Source organism: Neofelis nebulosa, chromosome 12, assembly GCF_028018385.1.
Source record: "Neofelis nebulosa isolate mNeoNeb1 chromosome 12, mNeoNeb1.pri, whole genome shotgun sequence".
Taxonomy (NCBI): Eukaryota; Metazoa; Chordata; class Mammalia; order Carnivora; family Felidae; genus Neofelis; species Neofelis nebulosa.
This window is the reverse complement of record NC_080793.1, coordinates 23811197-23838743: the sequence shown is the minus strand read 5'-3', so window position 1 is coordinate 23838743 and position 27547 is coordinate 23811197. Positions and strand designations below refer to the sequence as shown.

Genomic DNA, 27547 nt, shown 5'->3' with positions numbered 1-27547 from the left:
GTAAACTGAGAACAGTACCACCTTGAAGATCAAATGAAATAGTGTGTGGACTTCTTGAGTCTCATCGTTTATCAAGAGTTGCAATTTGTTTTCCCCATTTCCTCTTTGGTTCTATTGCCTCAATAATGATTGCAATTGGTCCCTTGATGTACATTAACAGTGGTGCTCAACGTCAGTGTAGATCAGAATAATCCGGATTCCTCTCATGATTCCCCAACCCCACCCAGCTTCTGATTCAGGGTGTGGATTACGTGGGAGAATGTGCACGTCTAACAAGTTCCCAGGGGACGCTCCTGGTCCCAGAGCCTCACTTTGCAAACCTGGGTACCATGTCACCCCGACAAAGATGAAACCCTCAGGCAACGGCTTTCCATTGTGACTCACCAGAACCTACTTTGAGAAACATATTTTACATGGTGACCCTAGTATAAATATACGTATAACTGAACAAGTTCCATGAAATGATAGTTACCATTGCTATAGTAAATATACTCTGACATTTCTTGCTTTGTTTTAAGAGAATGCTGACCCACTAAATTGCATTTTATGAACCATTATTGGATCATGCCTCAGCTAGAAAATCATGTTAGTGCTTGATAACCAAATACTGCATTGGTAAAAATGTGCACCTCAGAAATAGACCACAAGGCAAAAATTAAGTGACTTCCCATTCTCTTTTCCTATCAAAATAGAAAGGACATTATAAAAGCATGGACTCTTTCCATTTCTAGGCAAGAGAAGTCACACAGGAACCTTGCCTGCTGAAATGGGATGGAGCAGACTGGTCTCCAGGGAATTCTCTTGAATTCTCTGACGTGTCCTGTTTTATTAAAATGATACGGCGGGCCTGAAATAACAATGAAAAAAACGAAACCTCTGCCCGCTCCAACATGTACAGAGACGCTACAAAATGTAACATGCCCGAGGCTGCCAGAATGGTTCCATCCACATCTGGGCATGGAACTCATCCTCTACCCTGTCCTCCACTCTAGAGACGTTTTTCAGGCTGCTCTTTCCAGAGGCCAGCGACTGGTATGAGTTGACTTTGGTGTACAAGTGTCCTTGACTTTCATTCATAGAACTTGTACCTATGACACATTCACACAGAGAACTGGACCTTTCCATTGTCACCAGCTGAATCATGATTTCCCAGCCATCTTCCCCCACAGTGGCCTGTGCTCTGGGGATGGGTGAAGGCCTTAGTCAAGTTGATAGGCGTATTCACTCACTCATACTAGTGCCAGTGCTGGTCTGGCCCCAGGGGCTTCAGCCTGGCCAACAGCTTCCTAGCCCATATTCTTTGCCCTTCTAGCAGCCTGGCCCTCTAGAGCCGGCTAACTCCAGGCTACAGTCCTCACACCTCATCTGGCCTAGCCTCCGTCGGAGCCCTACCCAGAGTTCACCTGGGCATGGTAGAATGGCATGTCTGGGGACAGGGCGTGAGTGACAGCTTCAGGACCCCTGGGCTCTTGCTTTGGTGCAGGGAGGTGCCCCTCTTCTTCTGTCCTGCCTGATGCACTTAGCACATCTGGTCCCAAAGATTTAAAGATTAGGGGCCCTAGAACCTTCCATCCTTGTTCCTGTGGTGAGAGCAGGCTTGTGGAAAAGAGAAAAGCCAGGCTTGATTTGGGCTCCAGGGAGACAAACAGCTGAACCCCACGAACAGAGTGCACGGCTGCCTCACCCCATGAAGGTTCCATCTGTCCTCACCCCCCGGCGGTGGGGGTTTGGGCTAGAAAGAAGCAAAGTATCACTAACAATACTTGATATTTTTATGAAAAAAAAAAAAGGGGCAAAAACTTTTTTGGAACCAAAATGCTCTTGTAATTGTGAGGTCTGAGTCTGTTTGACTTTGAGGCCTGAAATTTTAGTAACACTTCTCCTCATCTTAAGATCTCAGTCACCATTCTACTGGGAAGCTACATTTCAGGATGAAGACTGCACAATGAAGGAGAACTAGCTACAGCAATGGACAGATGATTCAGACGAAAACCGAAAAGCAGAGGACAGAAGTACACAGAAATACCCTGGGCTCCCCATCTCTATCCCGTTCATGTTGCTGACTGCATGCGAAGCTGGCTATATTTCTATCTTTGGATTCTATGAATCAAGTGTTATTCTAGATACCCATAGCAGTGCTAGAGATAGAGTAGGTGCTCAATAAGTATTTACTGAATGATTAAAAGGTGTCCCTTTTCTCTTAAGCTAGCAGCTCTTGGTGTCCTCTACTCTACGTTGCAAAGAATTCTAAGATTTTGTCAAAATCTCAGTCATTAACAGCTAGGGAAAGCTGGCCCGACTTTACGACTTCAGATCCTCAGTGTTCACCTGATGGCAACCCCAAGTAGTCAGTGTGAGAAGAACTGTCTTCTCTGGGTCCTAAACATCAGAGCTATCTCAGTTAACAACAAAACATCGCAGGTAGTAAAAAGACTTTCTGGCTTTTGTGTATGTATATGTGGATTTTTTTTTTTAAATTTATAGAAGAATTTTAGAAAGGCAGTGGGGAAGAGAAAAATGACACCGTTTTAATTTAAATGGATGCATCAGAGAAGAATTTTGTACCACAAATGATGGCTCAATTAGAATTGGCCTCTACTTAGGGCTCCTGGGTGGCTCAGTCGGTTGAGCGTCCAACTTCGGCTCAGGTCATGATCTCACAGCTGTGAGTTTGAGCCCTGCGACGGGCTCTGTGCTGACAGCTTGTACCCTGGAGCCTGCTTCAGATTCTGTGTTTCCCTCTCTCTGCCCCTCCCCCACTCACGCTCTCTCTAAAATAAATAAACATTACATTCAAAGAAAAAGAAAAAGAAAAAGAATGGCTTCTACCTATTTGGAGTACACCAGGGCAATATGGTATTTATTTGTTTCTTGACCACTGTGAAGAGTTCCATCTTCAGAGATCTCTGGAAAACCTTCTTAATGGCATGGTATGACTTAGCTGTGCAGGGGCTCTGTTGTGAAGGTCATAAAAACATCACCTAGGAAGTGTGCTCAAGTAAGTGGAAAGCTAAGTTAGAGAATGGGAGTGATACATTCTTTGATACTGCAAGAGCTTTAAGCAATTGTGGAATGAGATTGCGGGAAAGTGGAGTTCAACCTGTAAAACATTAGAAGGGGGACCGATCGAACATTCCAACATTCGCTGCAAATAAAAAACACAAACGCATTTGCTGTGGCCTTTTAAAATGTTGCAAATGTATTTCGTCTCGGAGATCGGCTTACATTAATTCTTGAATCTTTGCTTCCAATTTTTGAGCATCAGCTCCACAAAATTCAAAAATCTGTTCACAAATACACAAAGGTGAGATATTTATTGGTTCAAATATCACAAAGATGTTAAAGCTTTGAGGGGTTTTTGTTTTTGTTTGTTAAGTTATCCTCATTTCCATTGTCTGAAAAATACTTAAAATATAAACACACAACAAGCACATTACATTCATGATGTTTCCATTATTTGGCACCTTTTCAAAATTGTTTATGCTTATATTTTGCCAGGTTTATATAATTCTCCATAATATTCTTCTAAACTGATATCTCAAACATAGAATATGTTAGAAATGAGAAAACTCAATCATTGAAACCTCTCAGAGCCTTTTTGCGTTGGTCTTGAGAACTTGTTAATTCATAAACATGATTTTCTGAAATCAAATGACATGTGATTTCCCATTCCCTGAACTTTGCCATAGGTAATAGTATTATAATTAATTGACACTAAGAAGCACATTTTCTTTTCAAATTGTCACATCTCTGACTCAGGGTATATTTCATAGTGGATGGTATATTTTGTTTGGAACACTTTTTAGTAGTATCTAATGGGGCATCTGTCAGTGGGCATCTCATATTTGGTGAAATATGGAAGTTTAAGACCCTTACCGTGCATTATCACTTTAGTACCAATTATATGAAGTGGTTGTAGAGAAGGCAGAGTGTGAGTAAACTGAGGCTGGGATTGGCTGAAGATTTGAGTTTCCAGTAAGGGAAGTTTCAGCAGCCAGAAATGGTGTTAGGCCTTTGGGGCAGGGTTTGGAAAATTCTAAAACAATTGCAATGCTCAGTGTATTGCAGAGAAGAAACTATACCTGCTTCTAATGATTCTGCTTCTCCAGGCAGCATCACTCTATCTGGGTGCTGCCTGGGGGTATCATGCTTCATTCTGTTTCTTGAAAGTAAACCCCAGACTTGTGACTCCATCTTGATCCCATTTCACTTACCGGCTCGCTCATGAATCCATTTCCATTACAGCAAATTGCTCTTTTGAGTCTTGAGAATAGAGTCACCTAAGTGTGGGTGCAGAATTTCATGATTTATCTGGGTTGCCTGGTTTGTACCCATTTCCTCTATAAATAGTTCTCTTGGCATTGGCTGCCAGGGGAGGAAGGTGTCAGAAAGGATCTGCAAAAGTGTCTCTTTTCTAAGAGTCAGACAGCAGCTGGATGGTGGCTATGGACATGAAGGGAGTTTCAAAATCCTCTGAGACCAGAGCAGGTACCAACACAACAACTCCTGGCAAGAACACAGGCAGAGCTTGGCCACTTCAATGACCAGACTTGGCCAACAGTTTTCCAATATATTTATTTCCAATAAAATATAAATTTTATCAATTTATATTCCACCAGCAGAGGATGAATGTTCTGGGTGTTCCATATGCTTGACCACACTTGGTGTTTATTGCCAGTTCCTTTCCATGTTAGCCATTCTGGTGGCTTTAGGGGATATTAAATTTGCCACCGAATTTCATGGATTTTACTTCATCAACTTTCCCTTGGACTTTAATAAGAGCTTATAACTTGTCTGTCTCCAGTCTTGTGCCCCTTAGTTCCCTCCTCCCCCTTGAAGCCCGTAAACACAAACCAGTCATGCTCTCCTTCTCTGTAAAATTCTTCAGTGTTTCTCCACCACCATAAAATCCAAGGTCCTTACAGGGGTTCCTTGATTTTGTCTTGTCTACCTCACTGTTATTCTCCACCTTAAGCTCTGACCTTTAGCAACACTTCACAGTTGGATTCATTTATTTATTTAATTTAACAAATATAATAAGCATCTACTATGAGCCAAACATTGTGAACATACCAGACAAAAATCACCCCCCGGAGCTCATATTCTAGGGATAATTTTATACTATTGTATTAGTATCAAAAAAATCCTGACATATTCCCATGCTATTTTGTAATTCTTGCTTCTCCCCATTTCTCACCCGTTAGTCTTAACCATTCTTCAAGATTTAACTCCGGAAGTCTTTGTGATCTCACAGAACCTATGAATTCCACTGCTCAGGAATTGATGTTATGTCTGCGGCCATTGACCAAGGATGGGGCCTCTGCCTCATTTTTTTCCTCTATATTTTTAGTATTTAGCTAGGAACCTTATACAGAGTAGGTCTTCTGTTAATGGTTTTAGGCCTGAAGAGAGTTGAACTAAGCTGATTTGTGGTCACTGAAGGACAGACCCAAGACTCTAGGGAGTGTTAAATTTCAGAGACTAGGTGTTATCTGTTTTATTCTTTGTCCAGTTTGCCAAAGGCAAATACTATGTGTCTGTCTAGCATGGGACTTTGCATATAGGAGCTTCATAAATGTAGTTAATGAATGAGGAGTGGCTTAGTGATAGAGCTTATTATATAATAGCTTTCTTTTGAAGAGCTCTATATGCAAGGACACTAGCATACAATTTTTGCCCAAAATGTTTTCTTATTTTCAACTGAATGTTTGGTTGTGTCTCTCAAAGGCCTGAAGCATTAGGAAGCAACGTTTCATTCTCTCTTCTCAATGTCTTCAGTTTACATGCACCGTTGCCATCTGTAATGACCACTAATGGAAATGATGAGCTCCAGCTGGCAGAGCCCAAAGGGATATGGGGTGGCTATCCCTGCATTACAGAACCACCTATGTCCACTAGTCCCTTAAAAACATCTTTCATTTTGAAATTTTTAAATAAAGATTTTATTTTTAAGTAATCATCACACCCAATGTGGGGCTAGAGCTCATAACCCTAAGGTCAAAAGTTGCAGTTCCACCAACTGAGCCAGCCAGGCACCCCTCATTTTCAAACACACACAAAAAGAGAACAATAAAGGGATTCCCCATCCCCGCATTTACCCATCGCCCAGGTCTAAACAGAGGCAGGGTTTTTTGTTGTGTTTTTTTTTAATGCCAAAGACATTCAATCACCTACAAAAAGTATATTACTGTTAGTGAGAAAATACAAAGGGTCCAGAGACAGGGATCCCTTCCTAACAAATGGACTTCTGAGAGTATCCATTAAGGGGCCTAATGATGCATACATAGACTAATTACAATAAAACACTCTGGCCAGTTGATAGGCAATTAAGAATACTGAAGTTAGCTTTGGAGCAGCTGAATGAAAGCTCCGCAATTTTCCAGACATCTTTACTGAGTTAAAAACAACAACAAAACCCTCAAAGCAACAGCAACAATAACAACACAAACAAAAAAGCCCAAACAACCAACCCACACAAGACACTTTTTGGCAGATGGCTCTAGAGATGTTTGTACAATCCAATTTTATAAGCTGTGTGATATTCCTTTTCTTAACAAAGGGTTTGCTAAGGCATTATATCTTATTAATGAGATAGGAAGAATATATCTAACAAGAGAACATTTAACAGTGAGTGCCTCCACCTATTGAGAGCTAGACAGTCTTAATTACTTTTTGATCCCATCTTGATCTGGGCTCTCCAATCAACTAGACCCATTCCTTCCCCCAGAACCATCTGCATCACAATGCAGGTGTTTGCACACTTCCCTCTCCCCAGGACTTTCACAACAGGTTGCAGGGCACGCCTTGCAAATGCAAGTAGCTCAACTGTGGTTTTTGGCATGTGGCAAAATCAAACTAAGAAGGCAGGGCCTCTTGGATATAGTCTGTTTTGAACAGCTTGAATTTACATGCATTTGGATTCAAGAATAAAGCGTATGAAAGTAATCTATTATCTAATTTTTTCAAATGTACACTCGCCTTCTTCTCAACTTGTTCCACTAGTGAGATTTCGGTAAAGTACGAACTTACTTTCATTCTCTTATAGCTGATTTAGAAACTCTGGCTACATATCTGTTTCTTAAAGCACTAGTGGCATAAGTAATGACTAAAGTGCTTTTCTTCTTCTGTGTTAGGGGGTTGACAAATGTTTTTGTAAAGGGCCCAATAATACCTATTTTAGGCTTGGCAGGCCAGATGGTGTGTGTTGAAACTACTCAAATCTGCTATAGTAGTGTGATAGTAGCTAAAGACAGTATTTAAACAAATGGACATGTCTGTGCACCAGTAAAACTTTATCTACGAAAACTCGTGGAGGCTCAAACTTGACCTTGGGGCCATAGTTTGCCATCAATTGAAGGTGTTGGACGGACACATGAAGCTGTTTGAGAGTTCATTACTGAGTACAATGTGGTTTTCTGTTGAAGGGGGGAAGGAGCATGAGTCTAATGTTGTGGGAATTTATCGTAAAGCCACACTGAGAATAAGGAAAAGTGATTTTGGTCTGGCCAGAGGAGATGTCATTCGGCCAGTTACTCAAAGTATAGAATGAAAATTTGTTCATGAGGATAATAATGGTTTTGGAGCCATTGCCTTCAATGACCTAATGACCTATACTCGGCATGTTTCCATTGGAAAATCTACTCAACTGTCCAATATTGGGAAATTCCTTCACTGACTTTTCCCCAAGTTGAGGTGAGCTTATCAGTTGAGCCTAGACAAAGGAATGAGTTCATGATTATCCCCTCCCTTTTTGGGGTGTTCTGCCCAAGGGACAGGTCTGTTTTCCTTGCACTGTCCTTCTTTTTCTGGAAAGCACATCTGAAGCAGGCCTAAAGTAGGTCTCTAAGGCTACCACCCTGTGTCCTCACTTTTGGAACTTGAGAGTTGCGAAAAGCAGCAATATCTCCTTCACTTAAGTGGGTGAGTTTCTCCTCTGCAGCCAAAGATTCTCCCCTAGGCAGTCATCTCAAAATCTAGGCTTCAAGGAAATAATAGGAAGTCTGTTGATATGAGTCCACACCATGTTGTGTATTTAGCACAATTTAGCGCCACTGCTACTTACAATAAAGGTGATAGCTTGATTTTCCACGTGACTCTGTGTGAGAAGCGTTAACACAACAGATCTGGTTCCTTATTTCTTGCTTGTCTCCAAGGCAACCATGATTGATTCTTCACCAACCCCCCAGGGAATGTGTCCCTTTCCCCACCAAAGTGTTCTTTGTATCAGTGATTGATGATTTTGTTATATATACCTGGAGTGATGGACCAAGCCCACTGGCTTGCTTTGCATAAACATCAATATTGATGATGTTCACCTGGTTTTACTATTGGGGTCCTAGTCTCCATTGTCATAGCTGGTTGTGTAGCAATGACTGCCTAGCAAGAAATGTCTATGTGACCAGTCCCCACATAAAATCCTCAGATCCTGAGACTCAAAAGAGCATACCTAGGCAGAGACAAACCACATGTGTCCTTGAAGTTCATTGCTAGAAAGAGAGACAGAGACAGAGACAGAGCACACCTATGTGTTCCTAGCCAAGGAAGAACATCAGAAGCCTGTGCTGGACCCTTTTGGACTCTGCCAATGCTTCTGCTTTGTATTTTTTGTTGTAATAAATCTCAGCTATAAGTAGAACCTATTACTGGGTCTTGCGAGTCCTTGTGGCCAATCACTGAATGAAATACTCCTATATTTCAAGGATTTAAAATTTAGAGGACAGGGCTAGGACAATGTTGTAAAATTTAAGGGGCTCTCAGAACTCAGTAATCAAGATCATTAATATTTTAATGGTTTTTTTTAAAATTTATTTTTGAGACAGAGAGAGACAGAGCATGAGCAGGGGAGGGACAGAGAGAGAGGGAGACACAGAATCTGAAGCAGGCTCCAGGCTCTGAGCTGTCAGCACAGAGCCCGACGCGGGGCTCGAACTCACGGACTGTGAGATCATGACCTGAGCTGAAGTCAGACGCTTAACTGACTGAGCCACCCAGGTGCCCAAGATAATTAATATTTTAATAAATATTTTAAAAATCCATAATGAACAAAATATCAAAAATTCAAATAAAGACAGGATTCCACCCTATACTTGCAATTTCCTGCCTCACTTGCCTCGCCCTAATCCCTGCCCTGGAGAAAAGAGGTATATAAGTAATTACTGTCTTTCAGTTGCTAACACCTAGAGCAATATCCTTAGCATTAGTGTTAAATGGTGATAAATGCTTGCTGCCCATCTCTCTCTCTCTCCCCCTCCATCTCATTTAGTTCTTGCCCCTTCCAGTCTATTAATCTGTGCCTATGTATCAGCTGCTTTATGGGGCTGAGTAACTTCTTTTTTGGATCTGTACCCTTCAGAGCCCTGAACACCATGTGAGAGTTTTGTTTTTGTTTTTTTTTTAATTTCCCCTGAGGTGGAACCCCTCTGTGTCTACCTAACACAGTCCTTAACGGGTTGAATATCCCTGGGTAGGTAACTCTCCAATGTTAAGATGACTTAGCTTAACTGGTCGCTGTAGTTATTCAAAGAGTTTTAGAGGTCTCTCCTAACCAGTGTTTCCAAATTTCTATTTTGTCGTAAATTTTCAGGAAGATTGGTACACAGATTATGGGGCTCTAGCAATAGCCATATTTTATAGCATGTACCAAGTCCAGTGCTAAAGTGCTTTATATATCATCACAAATCTTCATGACGACAGTTCAAAGACACATGATATAGTCCCTATTTCACAGAGAAGGAGACTGAGCTCAAGGTGGTGAAGGCACATAACCAAGGTCATCCACGAATAAGAAGCAGACCTGGGATTCAACCCACAGCTGTCTGATTCCAGAGATGACAAAAACTAGTCACAGACACTCTTTTGGGCGTGGCTCAAGTATTGTTTTTTATGAATTTGAACTGTGAGCATTTGGGAGGGTGATTCTCCAAGGACCACCATCCTCCTCACTTCCTATTTTCTCATGTATTGTCCTTGCCTGGCCCTTGAAGATTCCAATCCTATCCTCCTTCAAGCATACCACGGTGCTGCCCATTGGAGATTCTTTTCATGTCTGTACCTACCTCAAGGAGGGTGTCTGTTGGAAATTACTTCTATAACCTCAGCAGGAGCCCTGCTGTTCACAAGGAAAGGAGCAGGAGTTCCTCCCACTAGATGTGAGCCTATGAGCTGAATTATTCATTTGTAAATAACTCACTTATTAGCATCCATGCATCCGTATCCCATTGTTCTTGGATTAAAGTGTTTTGAGAAGCCATTTACTCTCATATCAAAGAATGAAAGATGGAACCAATTTCGATGTTGGATAAATTTAAGCTGTTGGCCAAGAGTTGCTAAATCTTTGTTACTCTTCTTTTCTGCTGTTCCATTGACATATGTCAACTTTGGTCTGGAAGCAATGCTATAAACCTGGGGGGTCTACTGATGGGCTTCAGAGGCTCAATGAATAACTAATATCATATTCACATTGCAGCTTATGTGTATATGTGTATTTTTTTTTTTTTTTTACTTAGAACAGAATACAGTGTAATATTCTGGTTAAAAAAATCAGCCAAAGTTTTGGATGTCCCATCTGAGAGCCACCACAGATTCTTTTTTTCTTTTTTTTTTAATTTTTTTTTTAACGTTTATTTATTTTTGAGACAGAGAGAGACAGAGCATGAACGGGGGAGGGTCACAGAGAGCGAGACACAGAATCTGAAACAGGCTCCAGGCTCTGAGCTGTCAGCACAGAGCCCGACGCGGGGCTCGAACTCACCGACCGCGAGATCGTGACCTGAGCCGAAGTCGGACGCTCAACCGACCAAGCCACCCAGGCGCCCCAGATTCTTTTTTTCTTAACCACAGTTAATCTTACTGGAACAGGATGTGATGTCCCAGGTGAAAACACTAAGGATTACAGCAGGAGAGAATAATCCCACTTTATTTATTACCTGGAATTTGCTTTTGCTGTCCTTTACCCTAACACTGTAAAATAATTACAGCTGCTGTTTATGGTACAACCCTGCTAGATGACCATCCAAATCTGCATAAAAACTTCCAGCATCACAGAATGCCCATTGACTGCAACCCTGGGTCATAGTTATATAGCTTTATCTGTTCTAGTTTTTTAAAGTTTTATTTGTTTATAGCCTATGTATTTTGAAAATATTTGAAATGAGGTAGAATCAAGGGCAAAATAAAATAACAAAACCATTAAAGCATGATTCAGTATGGAGATGGCAATTAGGGAATTCCAGGCAACTACAGATAAGGGAGGCTATTGTATTTGAGTCAAGGAAGTAATCCTGAGATTATTGGCAGCAAGAGAAAAAGAGAAACCCAAGGGATCCCCTAAGCCTTCTGATATAATGCAAGGGAGTAGATCAAGGGAGGCAAATATTCTCCAAACTCTGTCTACGAGGAATAATCACAAGGCTTTTTACACAATGTACATTTTAAAAGGCATAATGGACAGTGGTTCTTTGCCAGGTGTTTTACCAGAAATGTGAGGACATTTCTTATAACATCCCTTAATAGAAACTGGACTCAAAGTTGTTGTTGTTTTTTTAATACTAGATAAATAGTACTTAACTGCTTCCATAAGTTAATTTTCAGGTGTGCTGTTTCAGATGAAAGAGAGATGGAAGGAAGTGGTCTCAAAGAAGTGAATTTAGTTTTTTTTTATACCCCCAGGAGAACAATGAATGTCATTCCTAGTCAATTCTACTGAGGAGGGAAATTCACATAGATGGGTCCTATCGCATGGCCATACCCAATTTTCTCTGGTTCCATTGATTTTTCCTGTGCAGACCATTGCAAAGTAGAACCTGGGGGGTGATTTCAGAGGTCTCAGGTTTTGACTGCAGCTCTGGATGCAATGGTAGAAGTGGGGACCCTGCAGAAGCCCTAGATGGATGCTCAGATGCCAAATGCTGGGGACTGAGTGAAAGAGGTAAAAAGATTTGCAATACTGTCTCTTTAGGATCTCCTGCCCCCATTTTTTTGCCATTGTCTTTTGCACAGAAGATTGATACTCTTTGTTAAATGGAAGCCAGCATTGTAAATATTTTCTGCAGGTTTACAAATGATTTTTAAATTGATCCAAGTATGAATCTTTCTGGAGATACATACAAAGCTCAGAAGTAGACTTACTTGTATATTATGACATAAATGATCTCAAGGTTTTGGTTTTGTTTTTTTAAATAACTTCATAACCAGGATGCTAAGTCAGTAATATTCAATGAGACACTCAATTCTCAAGAAAATATTTTGGGACAGGGGTATTCATTTTATAATCAGAGGCTGGCTACCTGACTTTGGAGTTAGAAAATAGGGAGGTGGATCAGCTTAATGCATTGTGTCATTGATTCAGTTAATTTTATTCTCCATTAACTAAGTGGCATAAAATTTAAAATCGAGATCCTTCACAATGCCTAAAATACAGGCATTTTGTTCCATCAATTCAAAAGGGATCCATACCCTGTAGAAACCAGTTAAGAAATAATTGAATATAAGAGGTCACCCTACCCCCAACTGTGAGTTCTTCCACCTACATACAGAACTGAGACTAAGCAAGGCCAAGCCTTTTCTCAAAAGCATAGCTATGGATTTGCTCAAGAGCCTAGACACAAAGTCAACTGAGACCCCAAGGTTTTATTTCATAAAACATAGAACAAACTGTTGAATGGCAGCAGATCTTAAGCACTATCATCAGCAGGAGAGATGAAATCAGACAGCTGTTCTGAGCTGGAGAGAAACCGTCCCTGAGTCAGACTGACATGAGGACAGAATCGGGAGGGGAGGCAGAGCAGACAGGGATGTAGGGCAAAGACATCAGCTTTCATTTATTCATTCACTTGCTTACTCACTCATGAATCAAACACAAAATGAGTATTTTCCACCTAGGGTGGATTCTTCTAGACACTGACATGAACTCCTCTAGGTACTGGAAATAGTAGGACACAAATACATGACATTAAGGTCTGGGTCAAACATAAATGGGCTTGGAAAGGTAGACTGGGCCAAAATTATGGAGAAATTTAAATGGAAGACTTGATTAGGAGGATTTAGTCTTGATTCTGCAGACAACAGAGGGGAAGGGGTATCCAAATTTAAATAAGGGAATGACATACATGGAACTATGCCAAGCTCTATTTGGAAAAGAGAACAGAGCTATGGTGTGAACTTGGAGGTGAGAGAGGCTATTGTACTTGTTCATGTCAAAGGTCATTACAGCTGGAACTATAGGTAAGGATGAAATTACTAAAGGAGAAGAGGTAGAATGGGAAAAAGAACCTTAGGAAACACTTATATTTTGGGACAGCAAAGGAGCCAAAGGAGAGCTTGGGGAAAGATCAGGGATGGAAGCCAAAAGACAAGGAAATTTCCAGAATTAGAAGCTGATTAGTTATGGTGCTTTTGTATAACCAAGGAATACAAGGATTGAGAAATGGCTATTTGAATTAGGTGCTGAAAGAGCCTTGGAGACATTTAAAAGAGCAGATGAAGGAATAAGTGGAAACTTCGAATTGAAAGCAGTAAGTATATTCTACTTCTTCAAGAATTAGATCATGAAACGAAGGAGAGAAGTCTGAAAGAACATTAATTTTGTCCTTAGAAGTTTTTGGTTGCAAGTAACAGAAAAAACAACCCCAGGTCTACATAACTCATGGAATCTATGGGAGTAGTTCAGGCTTCAGGCATGGATAGATTCAGGGTTCAATCGGTGCCATTGGTATTTCCTGGTTTGACTCTGCTTTTCATTGTATGGTGGCTTCATTTTCAGGTTCTCTCTGGTGGCAAGCTAGCTGTAGTACCTTCAGCTTCATATCTTCCCAAGTTCAAACAAATCCAATGAAATCAAAAGAGAAGGCTTTTACCTAGCTGCTTAAGCCACATCCTAGGATTAGCTCTGGTTGGGTTTAGATTGGCTTGACTGGAGTCAGGGGCCCATTCCTGATGGGGATGAAGTTCACTCACAGGTCTAGCCATGAAGATGGAGCCCTAAGGAAGCACATGGACCAAGGATGGGCAAGGGAATGGTTCCCTGGAAGAAAATCAAAGAACTGCTGATAGAGACTGAAGAATGGCTGACGGTGGCAAAAGGGACTGTCCCAACACCAGGTGTGAAAAGAGAAAACTGATGGATAGAGGCCTGGGGCACAAGGGAGGGAATGCGATCAAGGTACAATGGATGAAATCCATTTCAAAAGGAGGATGCTTTCTCATTTCTGAGATGGAAGAGAAGGAGAGGATAACAAAAAAATGACACAAAAACAATTTGATGTGCGGTGGTGGGGAGGGGAGCTGAGGTGCATGTGCTCAATAGCTTCACTTTCAAGTAAACACTCAAGAGGAGTGGTAGGTAGTGTTAATTCTTTTTGAAAAATTATTTAAATCTATCGCGCCAATTCTATCATGGTAAATATGCAACAAATAGAAGCTGAGAATCAAATCCTACACTTAGCGTATCAACTACTTTCATTCTTTATATAGTAGACACAATCTTCACAAGGTTTAAGCATGAATGTTTTTTGCTTTACATATGTTCTTCCTAATGCTTTAAATTGCATACTATTTCAAGTAGGTGTATCACAAATCAAATCACTGAGCAGTTCCACGAGAAAAGACATACAGTTTACTTTCGTATTTTATTAGAAGTAATGCTACCATTACTATGTACTTAGTTGCTTATTTTTCCTTCTGGTATTTCTGTAGCAAAAGTTCCCCAAAATGGGATGATTGTGTGAACGGGAATATACAGTTTGTTCCTCTTAAGCGTGTTGCAAAGTCACCTTTCATGAGGTACGTACACTTGTCAGTGTTCCCAGCCATACGTGGAATTACTAGTTTAATCACACACGAAGCATTTTAGACATTTTACTTCATTAACATCTTTGTGATAACAACTACCTTAACGTGCCGAGCACTGACGCACATCAGGATGGGTCTACGAACTTGAGTCACGTAAATTCATTTATTTTCACAACACCCTGTGAGAGGAAAAACTTAGGATCTTTGTTTTTACAGATAAGGAACCTAAGATCCAAAGAGGTTCTTAAGGAAAACGCTAGGTAGTGATAGAATGGATATCTGAACCACAGAAACCTGCAACGAGAGCCTGCACGCTCAACCACTAGCTATACCGACTCGGGATTGTTCTTGATTAACATTTTCCCAAGTGTTGCTAACAATCCGTATACATTTGTGTGAGAATTTCATCGTGTCCTTTTCTGTAAGATTCTTTTTTGATGGGTCTGTCCCATCAAAAGGGATATTACAGGGATAGTAGTGGATATTTCTTACGGATTTGGAAACCTCAGATGGTCTGAATGTGGAGATTTTGAAATAATTCATGCATTTTTTTGTACGCCTTGCCAATATGAAAAGTTCAGAAACGAGGCATCACGTTGCTAAATATTAAAAATAAATGCAGTTGTTTCATCCACCCAGGATACCCCAGGCCTTTTAAAAAGATTCTGATGATTCTATAATTCAACTCTGCCAGTTACCATGGAAACATACCTTCTGGGTTTGCTTGAACATCTGAAATGTGGGTACTGATCTGATGTGACAAGTTTGGGCCAACTCCTGGGAAAGGAAAGAAATGGCATTAGGTCACAATTTTGGTATCCTCTCTCTATACAGAGCCCAGAACTTGGTGACTTCTCAGGAGGCATGTCTGAAAACCCAGGGACAGTTAACACTTTATTGATTCTCCTGCCAAGCCTTTTTCTAACATGTCTTCAAAGCCTCCAGGAATGTTACAATAGAAAATGGCTGCTCCTCACATTCCTGAGGCTTCTCATCCCAGAGCCCTAGGAGAGGGCTGGGAGATGGATGCCAAAATAGAACAGATGCTGAAGGATGAAACGAGCTCTATTTAAAAGAAATTGTGAGGGGCGCCTGGGTGGCTCAGTTGGTTAAGTGTCCAACTTTGGCTCAAGTCATGATCTCAGGGTTTGTGGGTTCAAGTCCCACGTCCGGCTCTGTGCTGACAGCTCAGAGCCTGGAGCCTGCTTTGGTTTATGTTTCCCCTCTCCTTCTGCCCCTTCCCCCCTCGTGCTCTGTCTCTCATTCTCTCTCTCAAAAATAAGTAAACATTAAAAAAATTTAAAAAAAAATAAAAGAAATTGTGAAAGATTATAGAGGAACCTCAGTGGAACCCAATATGGAGACAGCATATTGCAAAAATAAGGAAGAGTAAAGGTATCCTTATAATGCACACTTGAGACATGGGGTGATATACTGGTCTTGCATTTTAAGTAAGGTTTACAGGTCTCTTTCTTGTAAGCCCTACTCCCCACTTCACTGCCCATCTTTGTGAAAGATGAACCAAAAAAAAGCAAATATATCAGAGTTCCAATTATTTTAATCCATTACAATCTGCTCTTAAATACCCGTTTTTATCTTGTTTAGAGTCCAAAGAAAATTAGCCACCCACAGGATCAACAGAATTGGACTTTTCTCTCTAGTATACCTATCATTTTATGGGGTGAATCTCTCCCCTGTTGCCTGTAACACACACACACACACACACACACACACACACACAGACACACACACACACACACACACACACACTAAATTATAATTTTCATGATCACAGCAATGATAATAAATTACTGTTAAAAAAATTGTGTATTTTGTTTCTCCTTAAAAGGGAAGTAGTTATCATCAAAAAGGCAGACAATAACATGTTTTTGTGAGGATGTGGGGAAATCAGAGGCCTCATGACACATTGCTGGTGGAAATGTATGGTGCAACTGCTTTAGGAAACTCAACAATTTCACCCCTAGATACATACCAAGAGAAATGAAAATACATACATAAATGCTTATACCAGTATTACTCCTAAAAGTCAAAAGGTGGAAACAACCCAAATGTCCATCAACAGTTGAATGGCTAAATAAATAAAAGGTGGTATATCCATACAAGGGAATATTATTCAGCAATAAGAAGGAATGAAGTATTGATACATGGAGGAACCTTGGAAACTTATGCTAAATGAAAGAAGTTAGTCACAAATGACCACCTATTTGATGATTCAATTTGCGTGAAATGCTCAGAATAAGCAACTCTATAGACAGAATGTAGAATTACGGTTGCCCAGAGCTGGGACAGAAGGAACTGGGGGTAACCAGTAGAACTCCAAAAGTGTTTGCTTTTTTCTTTTTTGAAGTGGTGAAAATGTTCTAAAATTAATTGTAGTGATGGTTGCACAACTCTGTTAATATAAAAAAAGGACAAAGAGATAATGATCCTAGATGTATTCTGAATGCATAGTATATGATTCGGTTTAAAGGGCACTTAAACACTGTCGCACTTTGATAAAGCTTTCATCAAAGCTTTCTTTGATAAAGAAATGGGTGAAATGGAACTTCTATTATGTTCTGGATGCTATGTCATATATTTTATGTATTTTATCTCATTTTATATTCTGTGAAGTATTATTTGCCCTGTTTTACAGTGAAAAAAACTGAAGTTTATAGAGTTAACTGATAAGAGGTCACAAAACTATTAAAGAAAAGAGTGGGTAAATAACAGATTTTTTTGTTATTCTAAAGCTCAAATTCAATCCAATATGTGCAAAGATCACTTGTTACTGTTTTTTCCTAGTTGTAAATGAGCAAATGTTAGGAAGAATAATTTTTGGGGTACCTTGTATATATTAATGAGGCACATTTAAAAAAATATATTTTTTAAATGAGAGAGAGAATGAGTGGGGGAGGGGCCGACAGAGAGGGAGAGAGAATCCCAAGTAGGCCCCTTGTTTGGCATGGAGCCCAACCCAGGGTTTAATCCCATGTCTGTGAGATCATGACCTGAGCCAACATTAAGAGCTGGATGCTTCACCGACTGAGCCACCCAGACACCCCCTTAATGAAGCACATTTTGACTAAGGGCATGAGGTTGATTATTTTGGGGGAAGGAGAGGAAAGGAGGCTCTAGGGAGGGACAGGAGGGAAGGATTTCTTGGAATTCCTTGTGATGTTTTAAAAAACCCACAAAAACCACAACCATAGCAAGAGGAAAGCAAGATATAAATGCATTGAGCTGGGTTTCAGACATTGATTAATAATCTACTACAAGGGTAAAAAACATTTTTCACCTTGAGCCCAACACCACCCAACTGGTATTGTCTGTGTAGAGCCAATTCTGCTGAGCAGGGTAAATGGAGAAAAATGTTGGGATTGAGGAGTGGAGTCTGTCATAGTAAGGGAGGGGAGGGGGCCCCGGGAGAGTCACATACTTGCTGGGTTTTGTTTTTAAAATTGATACAAAACACAAGAACATTATGAGGAAGTTTACTACCATTTATCACGAAAACATCATGAAATTGTCCTCAACTTAAAATTGATTATATAATCACTGAGGTGCTGTCAACGATGCAGCATTTGGATTTTATGTATCCCCCACAGAAGGACTTAAGATTCTTACCTTAGAATCATCCACATCCACATTAGCAAACATTACATTTTGGTATTGCAGAGACATTGCCTTCAAATTAAAAGAATAAAAATTCCCTATTAGCTCAGCGTTAATACTAAATTACATACTAGAATTACACAGTCGTCTTTTGGCAAAAAACAAACAATGAGCAAAAAGGTTGTTCATGAGAGCTAAGGATCACTCTGGCATTTCACTACAGGCTAGAACTGGAAGCACCAAAGTCAAATATGGGATGATACAGGTCAAGCAAAGATCAGCGGCAGAACCAGAGTCTGAAGAACCAAACTGAAGATCAGAGTTTCAAAGTTAGGAAAGGGCACAAAGTGAAGAAATGATGACATGTATGTGGTGGGTCCAGATTTACCCTGCATGGTGAAGGGACGGATAGTAGCTTTTTCCTGGGGTGGCAAGAGGTGGAAGGCTGCCTTCAGTGGTCTTCAAAATACAGGTCCCTGAGGGGTGCCTTGGTGGCTCAGTCAGTTAAGCATCTGACTCTTGATTTCAGCTCAGGGCATGATCTCCCAGTTGGTGGATTGGAGCCCCACATCAGGCTCTACGGTGACAGTGCAGAGCCTGCTTGGAATTCTCTCTCTCTCTCTGCCCCTCCCCTACTCATGCTCTTTCTCTCTCTCAAAAAAAGAAATTAAAAATTACAAAAAAAAAAAAATTACAGATCCCTGAACCAGATACCCAAACTCTGCTTTGACCTTCACCTCTTGCCAGGCTTTTTAGGAGGCTCTTATGACTGAGATGATACAAAAATATGTGTGTCGACCCTTGGCCTAATTGCTTTGTGCTTTTATTGACATCTTCCATGCTGTACTATGTACTGAAAATGTACTTCCCAGGATCCTTTGCCAGCTGTCTTCTATGTAGGTTTTGCCAACGGGATGCATTTGGAGGAAAACAGAAGGTGTGAAGAGGGAAGAAACAACTCTCTTCTGCTTCTGTTTTGTTCTGAAAGCATCTCTGGCAGCAGTGGTGACAAAGGTGTTTGTAATGGGTCTGGGGGTAGTAGATGCAGCAGCAGCAGCCTGTAAATATCAGCTCTTGGGTTTTTTTTTTCTTTCAGACAACTGTGTTCATACTTTAAGGGCACTTAATAGCATCTTGGTTTGTTTGCATTAACATCGTATCTCAAGCATTTCCAGTGACCTATTTCTAATGGGACCTCTCTCTGACAGGACCTCTCTCTGATCGTATGGGGTGTCCAGAGACAGTGGAGACAGGAAGAAATGCAGCTGTCACTGGGGGCTGCTCCCACTGAGATGCAGGAAGCAGCATGACATGGATTAGGTGGATATGTGCTGAGTTCTACTGCAGGCAGATTCTCTCCAGTTGTTTGTTCATGGATTGTGACTGAAGTGGGAGCTCTTTCTTCACTGGCCCATCAAGATTGTGAAAATGGAGAAAAACTCTTAGATAACAGACACAAAAACCTTGGGGATTTCAGAGTATTTTTTTAGATAAAAAAGCTGATTTTGGTCAGCAGTCGCTCAATGTCTGGCAGGAAAATGGTGTCACCCACAAACTCTAGGGCAATTGTCTTGCACTTTTCGAGTTTGAAGATATATGGATGCTTCCCAACAGGGGTCATGGGAATAGGTTTGAACTATGTGGACATCTAATTCTACTTATGAAGGTTTCAGAGCCTTGCAAGTCTATCAGGAAATAGGGAATATGGCAGCTGTCATTTTGCATCAAGTAGTACCCAGAAGTCATGGCATAGATATGGTTCTTTGCTAGGTCGGGGTTCCCTTATGGACATTGTCTTTCCTTGTTATCTCACTCCATCCACCTAGGACCTCTTCTCTGCCATCAACAACTCTTCCTTCTGCTCTGTTCTTCCTCGTATGTAGTCTTCTACCATTTGGTCACCTGTTCTGTTGGTCTCAACTCTAAAGTATCTCCTAAATTGGATCTTTTCTTCTTTCTCCAAAACCACTGCCTGCCATTGAGATTGTCATCACTTTGGGTTACCCGCCTTCGGTCTTTCTAAACCATTCTTATACAGCACTGCTAAAAATATTCTCTAAAGTCGCTATTTGACCATGGCAAAACCCTTTTAAGAACTTCTGTTTTGACTATCTACAACAACTCATTAAGTTATAACACAAGATCTTTCTTGATTTGGCCTCAACTTTCTTTTCAAAGCTCCTTTGTCTCTGCTTCTGCTACATACACTGTAAGTTAGCCTCACAGACCACTTGCGTTCTCATGATCACATCATGTAATTTCTAAAGAAATTTATAACCTCTCCTTTCCTAGAAATGCTCTTATCAGGGTTCTAGGTCTGGTGATCCTCTTAGCCCAGGGTCAGCAAACTGCACCATGTAGAAGAAATCCAGGTCTCCACATGGCCTTGTAAAGTAAATTTTATTGGAATACAGTTTGCCTGTTCATTTGTGCATTGCCACTGGATGCTTCTGTACTACAACAGCAAAGCTGAGTGGTTATTACAGAGACCATATGGCCTGAAAACCTGAAAAGATTGACTGTCTTTCCTTTACAGAAGTTTAGCTGGCTAACTTCCATTCCACCTTCCCGCAGAGCCTGGAAAGGAAAAGAGGTAGAGATTCCTCGGACTCCCTTGAAGCTGGAGTTCTGGATGCAAATTGGTCTTATCAACAAGGTAAATGTAGGAGAGACTTGGAAGTCAGAAGTGAGAAAGCAGCTACTTTCTTCTTGTTTTCTTTGTCTTCTTGTCTTTGGAAAGCAAGACTGTGGGTATTGGGAGTGGCTGTGGTGGAAGCAGCAGCAGAAGCCAAACTCAGGATCTGGTGCCCAGACATCAGCTTCCTGGACGTCCAGAGGCACCTGTGGCCACAGTAGCCTCCTGATCCTGGTTCTGATTCCCAATTACTGCTCTGTTGCCAGTTTGTTTTTTCTTCACAGCGGTGGCCTCCCATCTATACTCACTTCTGATTGTGGCGAACTTAGGATCCCCAAAAGTGGGTCTATGGTGTTCTGAGTCATTCCTATTCATCTAATCTTTCAATAATTTTATAAGCAATTTATTCCTTGTATTAACATTCTTTTCTGTTTAGGGACGCCTGGGTGGCTCAGTCGGTGAAGTGTCTGACTCTTGATCTTGGCTCAGGTCATGATCTCATGGTTCACGGGTTTGAGCCCCATGTTGGGCTCTGTGCTGACAGCACAGAGCCTGCTTAGGATTCTCTCTCTGCCCTCTCACCGCCGCCCCCATGCTCTCTCTCTCAAAAATAAATAAACATCACAAAAAATTCTTTTCTGTTTAACTTGGTTTCTGTTGCCTGCTTTGATCTTTGACTAATAAAGTGACCTAGAAGAAGGGAAGTCTTTTCTCCATGCCTATACGCACCAGTTTGAAAAAATTACACACATGGTAAATGACTACATTATCATGCCAAAGTTCAAACATCACAAGAAAAATAAAGCAATCCAAATTTAACACCCTTTCACTGAAAAAAAGACCTTCTTTGATATGCATCCTTCTGTTCCCCTTTTCTCTACATATATGTGGGTTTATATATATACACATACATATATGTGTCTATTTTATATACATAAGACCACACTATATAAATTTTTCTACACTGCACTCTTTTTACTTAATGCTATGTTGTCTTGGAGATGATGCCACCATTCCATATGGGTCTACTTGATTCTTTTTAACATCTGGATAGTATTTCAGTATGGACATGCCAGAATTTATTTTAAAACTATATTTGCATTAGTCTGGATTCCAACAGGAAACAGATGGCACATCATTTGGGGAGGTTTATCTCCAAAGGGATAACTATAACTATGAAGGTAGGAATGAGTGTAGGAAGAACTGCAGGAGCCTGGACAGAACAGTGGCACAGCTGTTAATGCCCTTATGGCAAAGGTATGAGAGGGAAGTTACAAAGCCTTAGATTTCATTGCACTTTCCGAAAATGCCCCATGTTGGCTGTTGGAATTTGATCAGCTTTGACTTTGTGGCATGTGAGTATATTTATACTCTGGAAGCTGAACATTGAAGACTTTCTTTAAGTTTTGAGTATCAGGATAAAGGGGACTGTGAAATACTTCTGGATATTCCAAGAATTTTAGGTAGAAAATGGATGTTGAGATATCATGTAATCAATTTCTCTATTTGAATATAGGTTTATTTTATTTTATTTTATTTTTTGAAGTTTATTTATTTATTTATTTTTGAGAGAGAGAGAGAGACAGAGAGAGTGAGTGGGGAAGGGGCAGAGAGAGAAAATGTCAAGCATACTCTGCACATCAGTGCAGAGCCCAATGTGGGGCTTGAACTCATGAACCATGAGATCATGCGCTGAGCCAAAACCAAGAGTCGATGCTTAACTGACTGAGCCACCCAGGTGCCCCTGAATATAGGTTTATTTTTAATTAAATGTCAAAAGACTGTGATTAGAATGAATTCAGGTGGATTTAAGAGTTCAAGTTGAAATGGTAGAAACTTTGCTGAAAATAAACCAGAGTGTTTTCAGTTGTGTAGAGAAATCAAAACTTCTTTAAATTTGAAGAAATAGCTTTCGCAAAACTGACCATAAGTGAAACTTCTGCATGATGAGAAATGAAAATGCCAAGTTCTTTCTGTGGCATGTGATACCAAAAGTAAATAAAAGTTAAAACTTTTAAATGGGGCAACAAGGAAATTAACTAGATGAAACATTGTATAGACATTAAAATGTTAATTTACAGACCCTACAAAAAACATGAATGAATGTGTACATGGAAAATAGACCTGAATATAAATATATGATTACAACTAAGAATATTTTACTAAAACATTTTATAAAGTAGATCAGACATGAAAGGAACATATAAGACATAAGTTTTGATAATAGGGTTGAAGGATGGGGGAAGTTTATCCTTTCATATTATAGTTAAAAATAAGTATCATGTTTTTCTATAATCTATTCCAATATTTGGAAGTTATGAACTCTGGAAATTTGGTAAAATGCCATTATTACGAATAATCCATTCATTTGTACAACTGTACTCTTTTGTACATCTAGATTTTCCTTGCAGAATTATCCATAGACAAGTAGTATTAATCTTCTGGTGTGTGTACTATGATCTAAATAGAGATTGGTATGTTAGCTTCAGGATAATCAGGATGCTTCGAAAAGTGATTCCATATGGCTCATAAATGTAAACTTTTAAGACTTACTGAAAAAATTATTAGAGGATTTAAAATTCCTTCTAAAATTGTGAAATATATATAGATGATACTTACATGAACAAGAGGATAAATCCTTTTGCAAGGACCACACCATTTTGCTGAAAATTCAACCACCACAAGTTTGCATCCAGCAGCTTTCAAAAATCTGCTAAATTCATCCTGAGACCAGAACATAAAAGAAAACATATGCATAATCACTAAATCTCAAAAAGCCTTGCAGAGAATAAATGTTCCTCATTTATTGAAATGAAGAACTTCAGTTCCTGAAAACCTTAGCGAGGTACCCCACCCTATCGTTCTCAAGGGGACACACCTTTCCTAAATGTCCCTGAGGTCACATATATTGATCTTTGCAAGTATACATAGGTGGGAGTAAATCTGCAAAAAGTGATTAGGAGTGTATTTACCAAATGGTGGTTGGTAATGGTTGGTTACCTCTGGGGAGAAAGTGATATTGGCCAATGAGAGATAAAGCGTGGAGGGTAGTGGTGGATGGTTGTTCAAGCTGGACATCTAGATTTGATTTTTTTAAAAAAGGACGTAAACGTGCATTAGTGGTAAAATTTAAAAGGAGAGGAAGTAACCTAACACCTTGAATCATTTCTTGTTTTGCTTTTGTTTTGAAGGGAAATCATTACCAAAGCTGTTGTCAAAAACCGTATATTTAAGGATTTGACATGCTTCTTGTTGAATGTCTCAAGCGAATTTCCCATCAGCTGTCCAGATCACCTAAGTAAATGTTTCCTTTCCTGGAACCTCAGATCATTTTATCTGAACTTCCTTGCTTTATGAATACTGACTGTCCACACGTTATTTCATGCATGGCTTCTCTCCCCCAACAAATCCCTACAGAATTCAATCCTGATTCACTCCTGAACCTCCATGGCCTCTGACTGGGCACATTACAGTATGTGCTCATGGGGTGTTTAGCTGATGAATGATTTGCTAATATATAGTGTTCTGCTCAAGATTTATTTTTCCTTTTCTCATTGGAATTACAATGATAGTAACTAATTTACTCTGTGCCTGGTGTTCTCTCCCTTAATCTTTACAACCACCCTATTGAGTGGGTATTATCTCCATTTTACAGATGAAAAAACGAAAGTTTATTACTTTCTCTCAGTCAACCAGTTGGCAAATGGTGTAGTTGGGATTGCTAACCTAGGCAGCCTAACTCCAGAGTCCATTTCCTTCACCACTACACAAACCTACACAAAATCATCTCCTGAGTTCTTCCTAGTTGTGGGGCTCCCTTGCCCTCTCACTGGCCCTAATTCCATCATGTGCTCATCCCCTCGACCAATCATTAAGATGGGTTCACTAATTAGATCAAGTCAAGCAGTGCCTATCACTGGAATTAGGGATGGGGTTAATTGCATACAGATGCACGCTGCTCTGCAGTAAGAGAATCTTAACAATTACATTGCCATTTGATTCAGTTTCAAGCAGGTGAAACGGATGACTTAAGGAAGCTACACTTTCTTCCTTTACCCATATTCCTCTAGGGTAGGGGGTACTTAACTCCTCAGAGAGCCATGCCAAGCCGCAATTTCTCACTTGCTTCTGAAATCATGCAGTAGATGCCATCCTCACAAGCCCTCAACACCCTCACGTCTGAGTAGTTGCTGGGACGTAAACTGGCCTCACCAGATCTATGAATTTGACTTGGCTAAGTTCTCTGCAGGGAATACCCCCACAGGGTACATATTGACTTGACATGTACCTATCGAGACCCATGCTGTGCCAAGTAATGGACACACTGCTAGTATACAGCTGTGGACAAAAAGCCAGACAAACTTTTCCCTGCCTTCGTGGAGCTTACTTTTAGAGGGGGAAGCCGATGGTAAAATCAAGAAGTAAAATATGCAGTGTGTTAGTGATCGTTGCTGATAAGAGAGGAGAAAGATAAAGCAGGAAAGAAGGAAATGAGCTGGATTAGGGTTGTAGTTTGGGTGGCCATGGTCCGCCTGGAATAGAAGGTGACATTTAAATACAGACGTGAAGGAGACAACAGGCCCTCAGGAGAGGTCTCCAAGGAGGAGATGGGAGAGGGCTTCTCAGGGGGCTAGTGAGACCCTGGGTTATTCTGTGAGATTCCCAGAAAATCAAAAAAAGAAGTACCAAAGGCATCGGCCAATGTGTGCTATTTTACAACATTTTCTCATAGCAAACTACACAGCGATGCCTTCTTTCAATCTGGCCAGCCTCATTTTCGTGACCTTATATATAGCTGCATTTGGGGAAAATATCAAAAGTCTAAGTCTGAGGGTGTTGACAGATGGCAAGCCCAGGCCCTATGCCTTCCCTCTTCCCTCCAGGTTCAGGTCCTCGTGTAACAGGGCCTGACATCAGAATGTCTGGGTTCTAATGCCCACTTCACTCCTAAATGGAGTAGGACCATCACCACTCTTAAAGGCAATTTTCTTTGTAAATAAACAACTCTCCCTGGCCTATATATGCATTTAGGTTCTTGTGGCAGTAACATTGGACAATGGATAGAAAGTAATCTTATAAAACACCACCTAAAGGATTGCTGATACTATTGGCTGTCATTTTCCTACCCTAATCCCAAGGCATGTCTGAGGTTTCTGCTCTCTCTTAGAATAAGAGAAATATGTGGACTTTTACTTTCATAGAATGTTCCAGGTACAACAAAGGTAGAATCAGTGGGATCAGGTACAGGATGGGATGTGTTAGGAGTTGGTCTGGATCCAGCTAGAGTCAGAGCAGGAAGTGAGAATCAGAGAGGAACAAAACCCTTCTGATCAATTTATCCCTTGGCTACACTCCAGATAGTGCCATCCCTCGAGCACAGAAAGGAGAGACATAAAAAAATCTCCCCTTGCTACGGAGCAGTGAAAGAATATGATTAGGGGAAATCATTCTTAAAGTTTATCAAGTCTGTTCTCAAGGTGGTTTCTTTTGAAATATCAATGAAGCCAAAATAAATACTTGCCATGTCTTTAATAATCTGAACCATGATTTACTGGGAATTGCTTACGAAACCTTCCTTTTGGTTCAGCTGGCTCACCGCAGCAGTCTCTTATTAATTAAAGGATCCTAGCTGGAATAGATGGGTAACTTCTCTATGACATCATTAAACGTGACTGTCTCAGAACCTAGAACTTTGGCAGACTTGAAGCTAATTTGACTTTTAGGTCAACATATGGTCAGCCAAGAACCAGCCAACTGGTTGTATGCAGACTCAATAATGCATCTACTTTTGATCTTCTACCATCTATTTCCATGACCCCTCTCTTCCTTCTCCATTCCTTGCAACCACCAAAGGAGAAATAAGCAAGCTAATATTAAGTAGATGAAGGTTATTTCATTTAGGATTTTGAAGGGATTATCTTGCAGTAGAAAAAAAATATTAAAGCCTTCATCCTATAAGTTTTCTACATATTAGGTTTTATGAGTCATGGATTCCTTAAACTTTGTTATTTTGCTCTAATTTTAGGAGGTAATGAAATTTCACTTTTACGGACTGGATCACAGGTTGGCAAACTTTTTTCTGTGGAGAACCAGATAATTTGGGCCTTATGGACCACATGCATGTGGTCTTTGTTGCATACTCTTTGTTTTTATTATTATTATTATTATTATTATTATTATTATTATTTTAAGTAGGCTCCATGCCCAATGTGGATCTCAACACGGGGCTTGAACTCATGACTCTCAGATCAAGACTTGAGCTGAGATCAAGTGTTGGACACTTAACTGACTGAACCACACAGGTACCCCTATAATCTTTTAAAAATGTAAAAACCATTCTTAGCTGGTGGACCTTATAAAAACAGCATTTTGCTAAACCCACACATGGTGACTTGTTAATTTTTCAGAATTTAACTTCAGAGAAAAACCCCAAAATGGCCATGACCAATGTTCCCAAATCTTCTGTAGAGGAATAGCAACAAAAATGAAAGAAGTTGCAGAATTCTATAA

At 40.3% G+C, this 27547-nt stretch overlaps 1 protein-coding gene across 2 annotated transcripts; it reads right to left on the bottom strand.

Annotated features, from left to right (window-relative positions):
• Window positions 1–3178: 3178 nt before the first annotated feature.
• TXNDC8 (thioredoxin domain containing 8) lies at window positions 3179–26681 on the bottom strand. 2 transcript variants are annotated; one of them, XM_058694598.1, is made up of 6 exons: window positions 26559–26681; window positions 23657–23761; window positions 18415–18474; window positions 15499–15564; window positions 4215–4280; window positions 3179–3284 (listed from the first exon to the last, which is right to left on the bottom strand). In XM_058694598.1, the coding sequence occupies exons 1-6, from the start codon at window positions 26580–26582 to the stop codon at window positions 3222–3224; spliced, it is 384 nt and encodes a 127-aa protein (XP_058550581.1). In that variant the 5' UTR covers window positions 26583–26681; the 3' UTR covers window positions 3179–3221. The 2 variants fall into 2 exon arrangements, with proteins under 2 accessions (XP_058550581.1, XP_058550582.1); XM_058694599.1 differs by lacking the exon at window positions 4215–4280.
• Window positions 26682–27547: the final 866 nt, after the last annotated feature.

Excerpts from the sequence above, each read along its gene's own strand:
- TXNDC8 (XM_058694598.1), bottom strand. The coding sequence starts at position 26,582 with ATGGTTCAGATTATTAAAGACATG. Across the intron at positions 4,281-15,498 it reads TGTTCAAGCAAACCCAGAAG|GTGACTCTATTCTCAAGACT; the intron begins GTATGTTTCCAT and ends ACCCACACTTAG. Across the intron at positions 3,285-4,214 it reads ATGGATTCATGAGCGAGCCG|ATTTTTGAATTTTGTGGAGC; the intron begins GTAAGTGAAATG and ends ATTTGTGAACAG.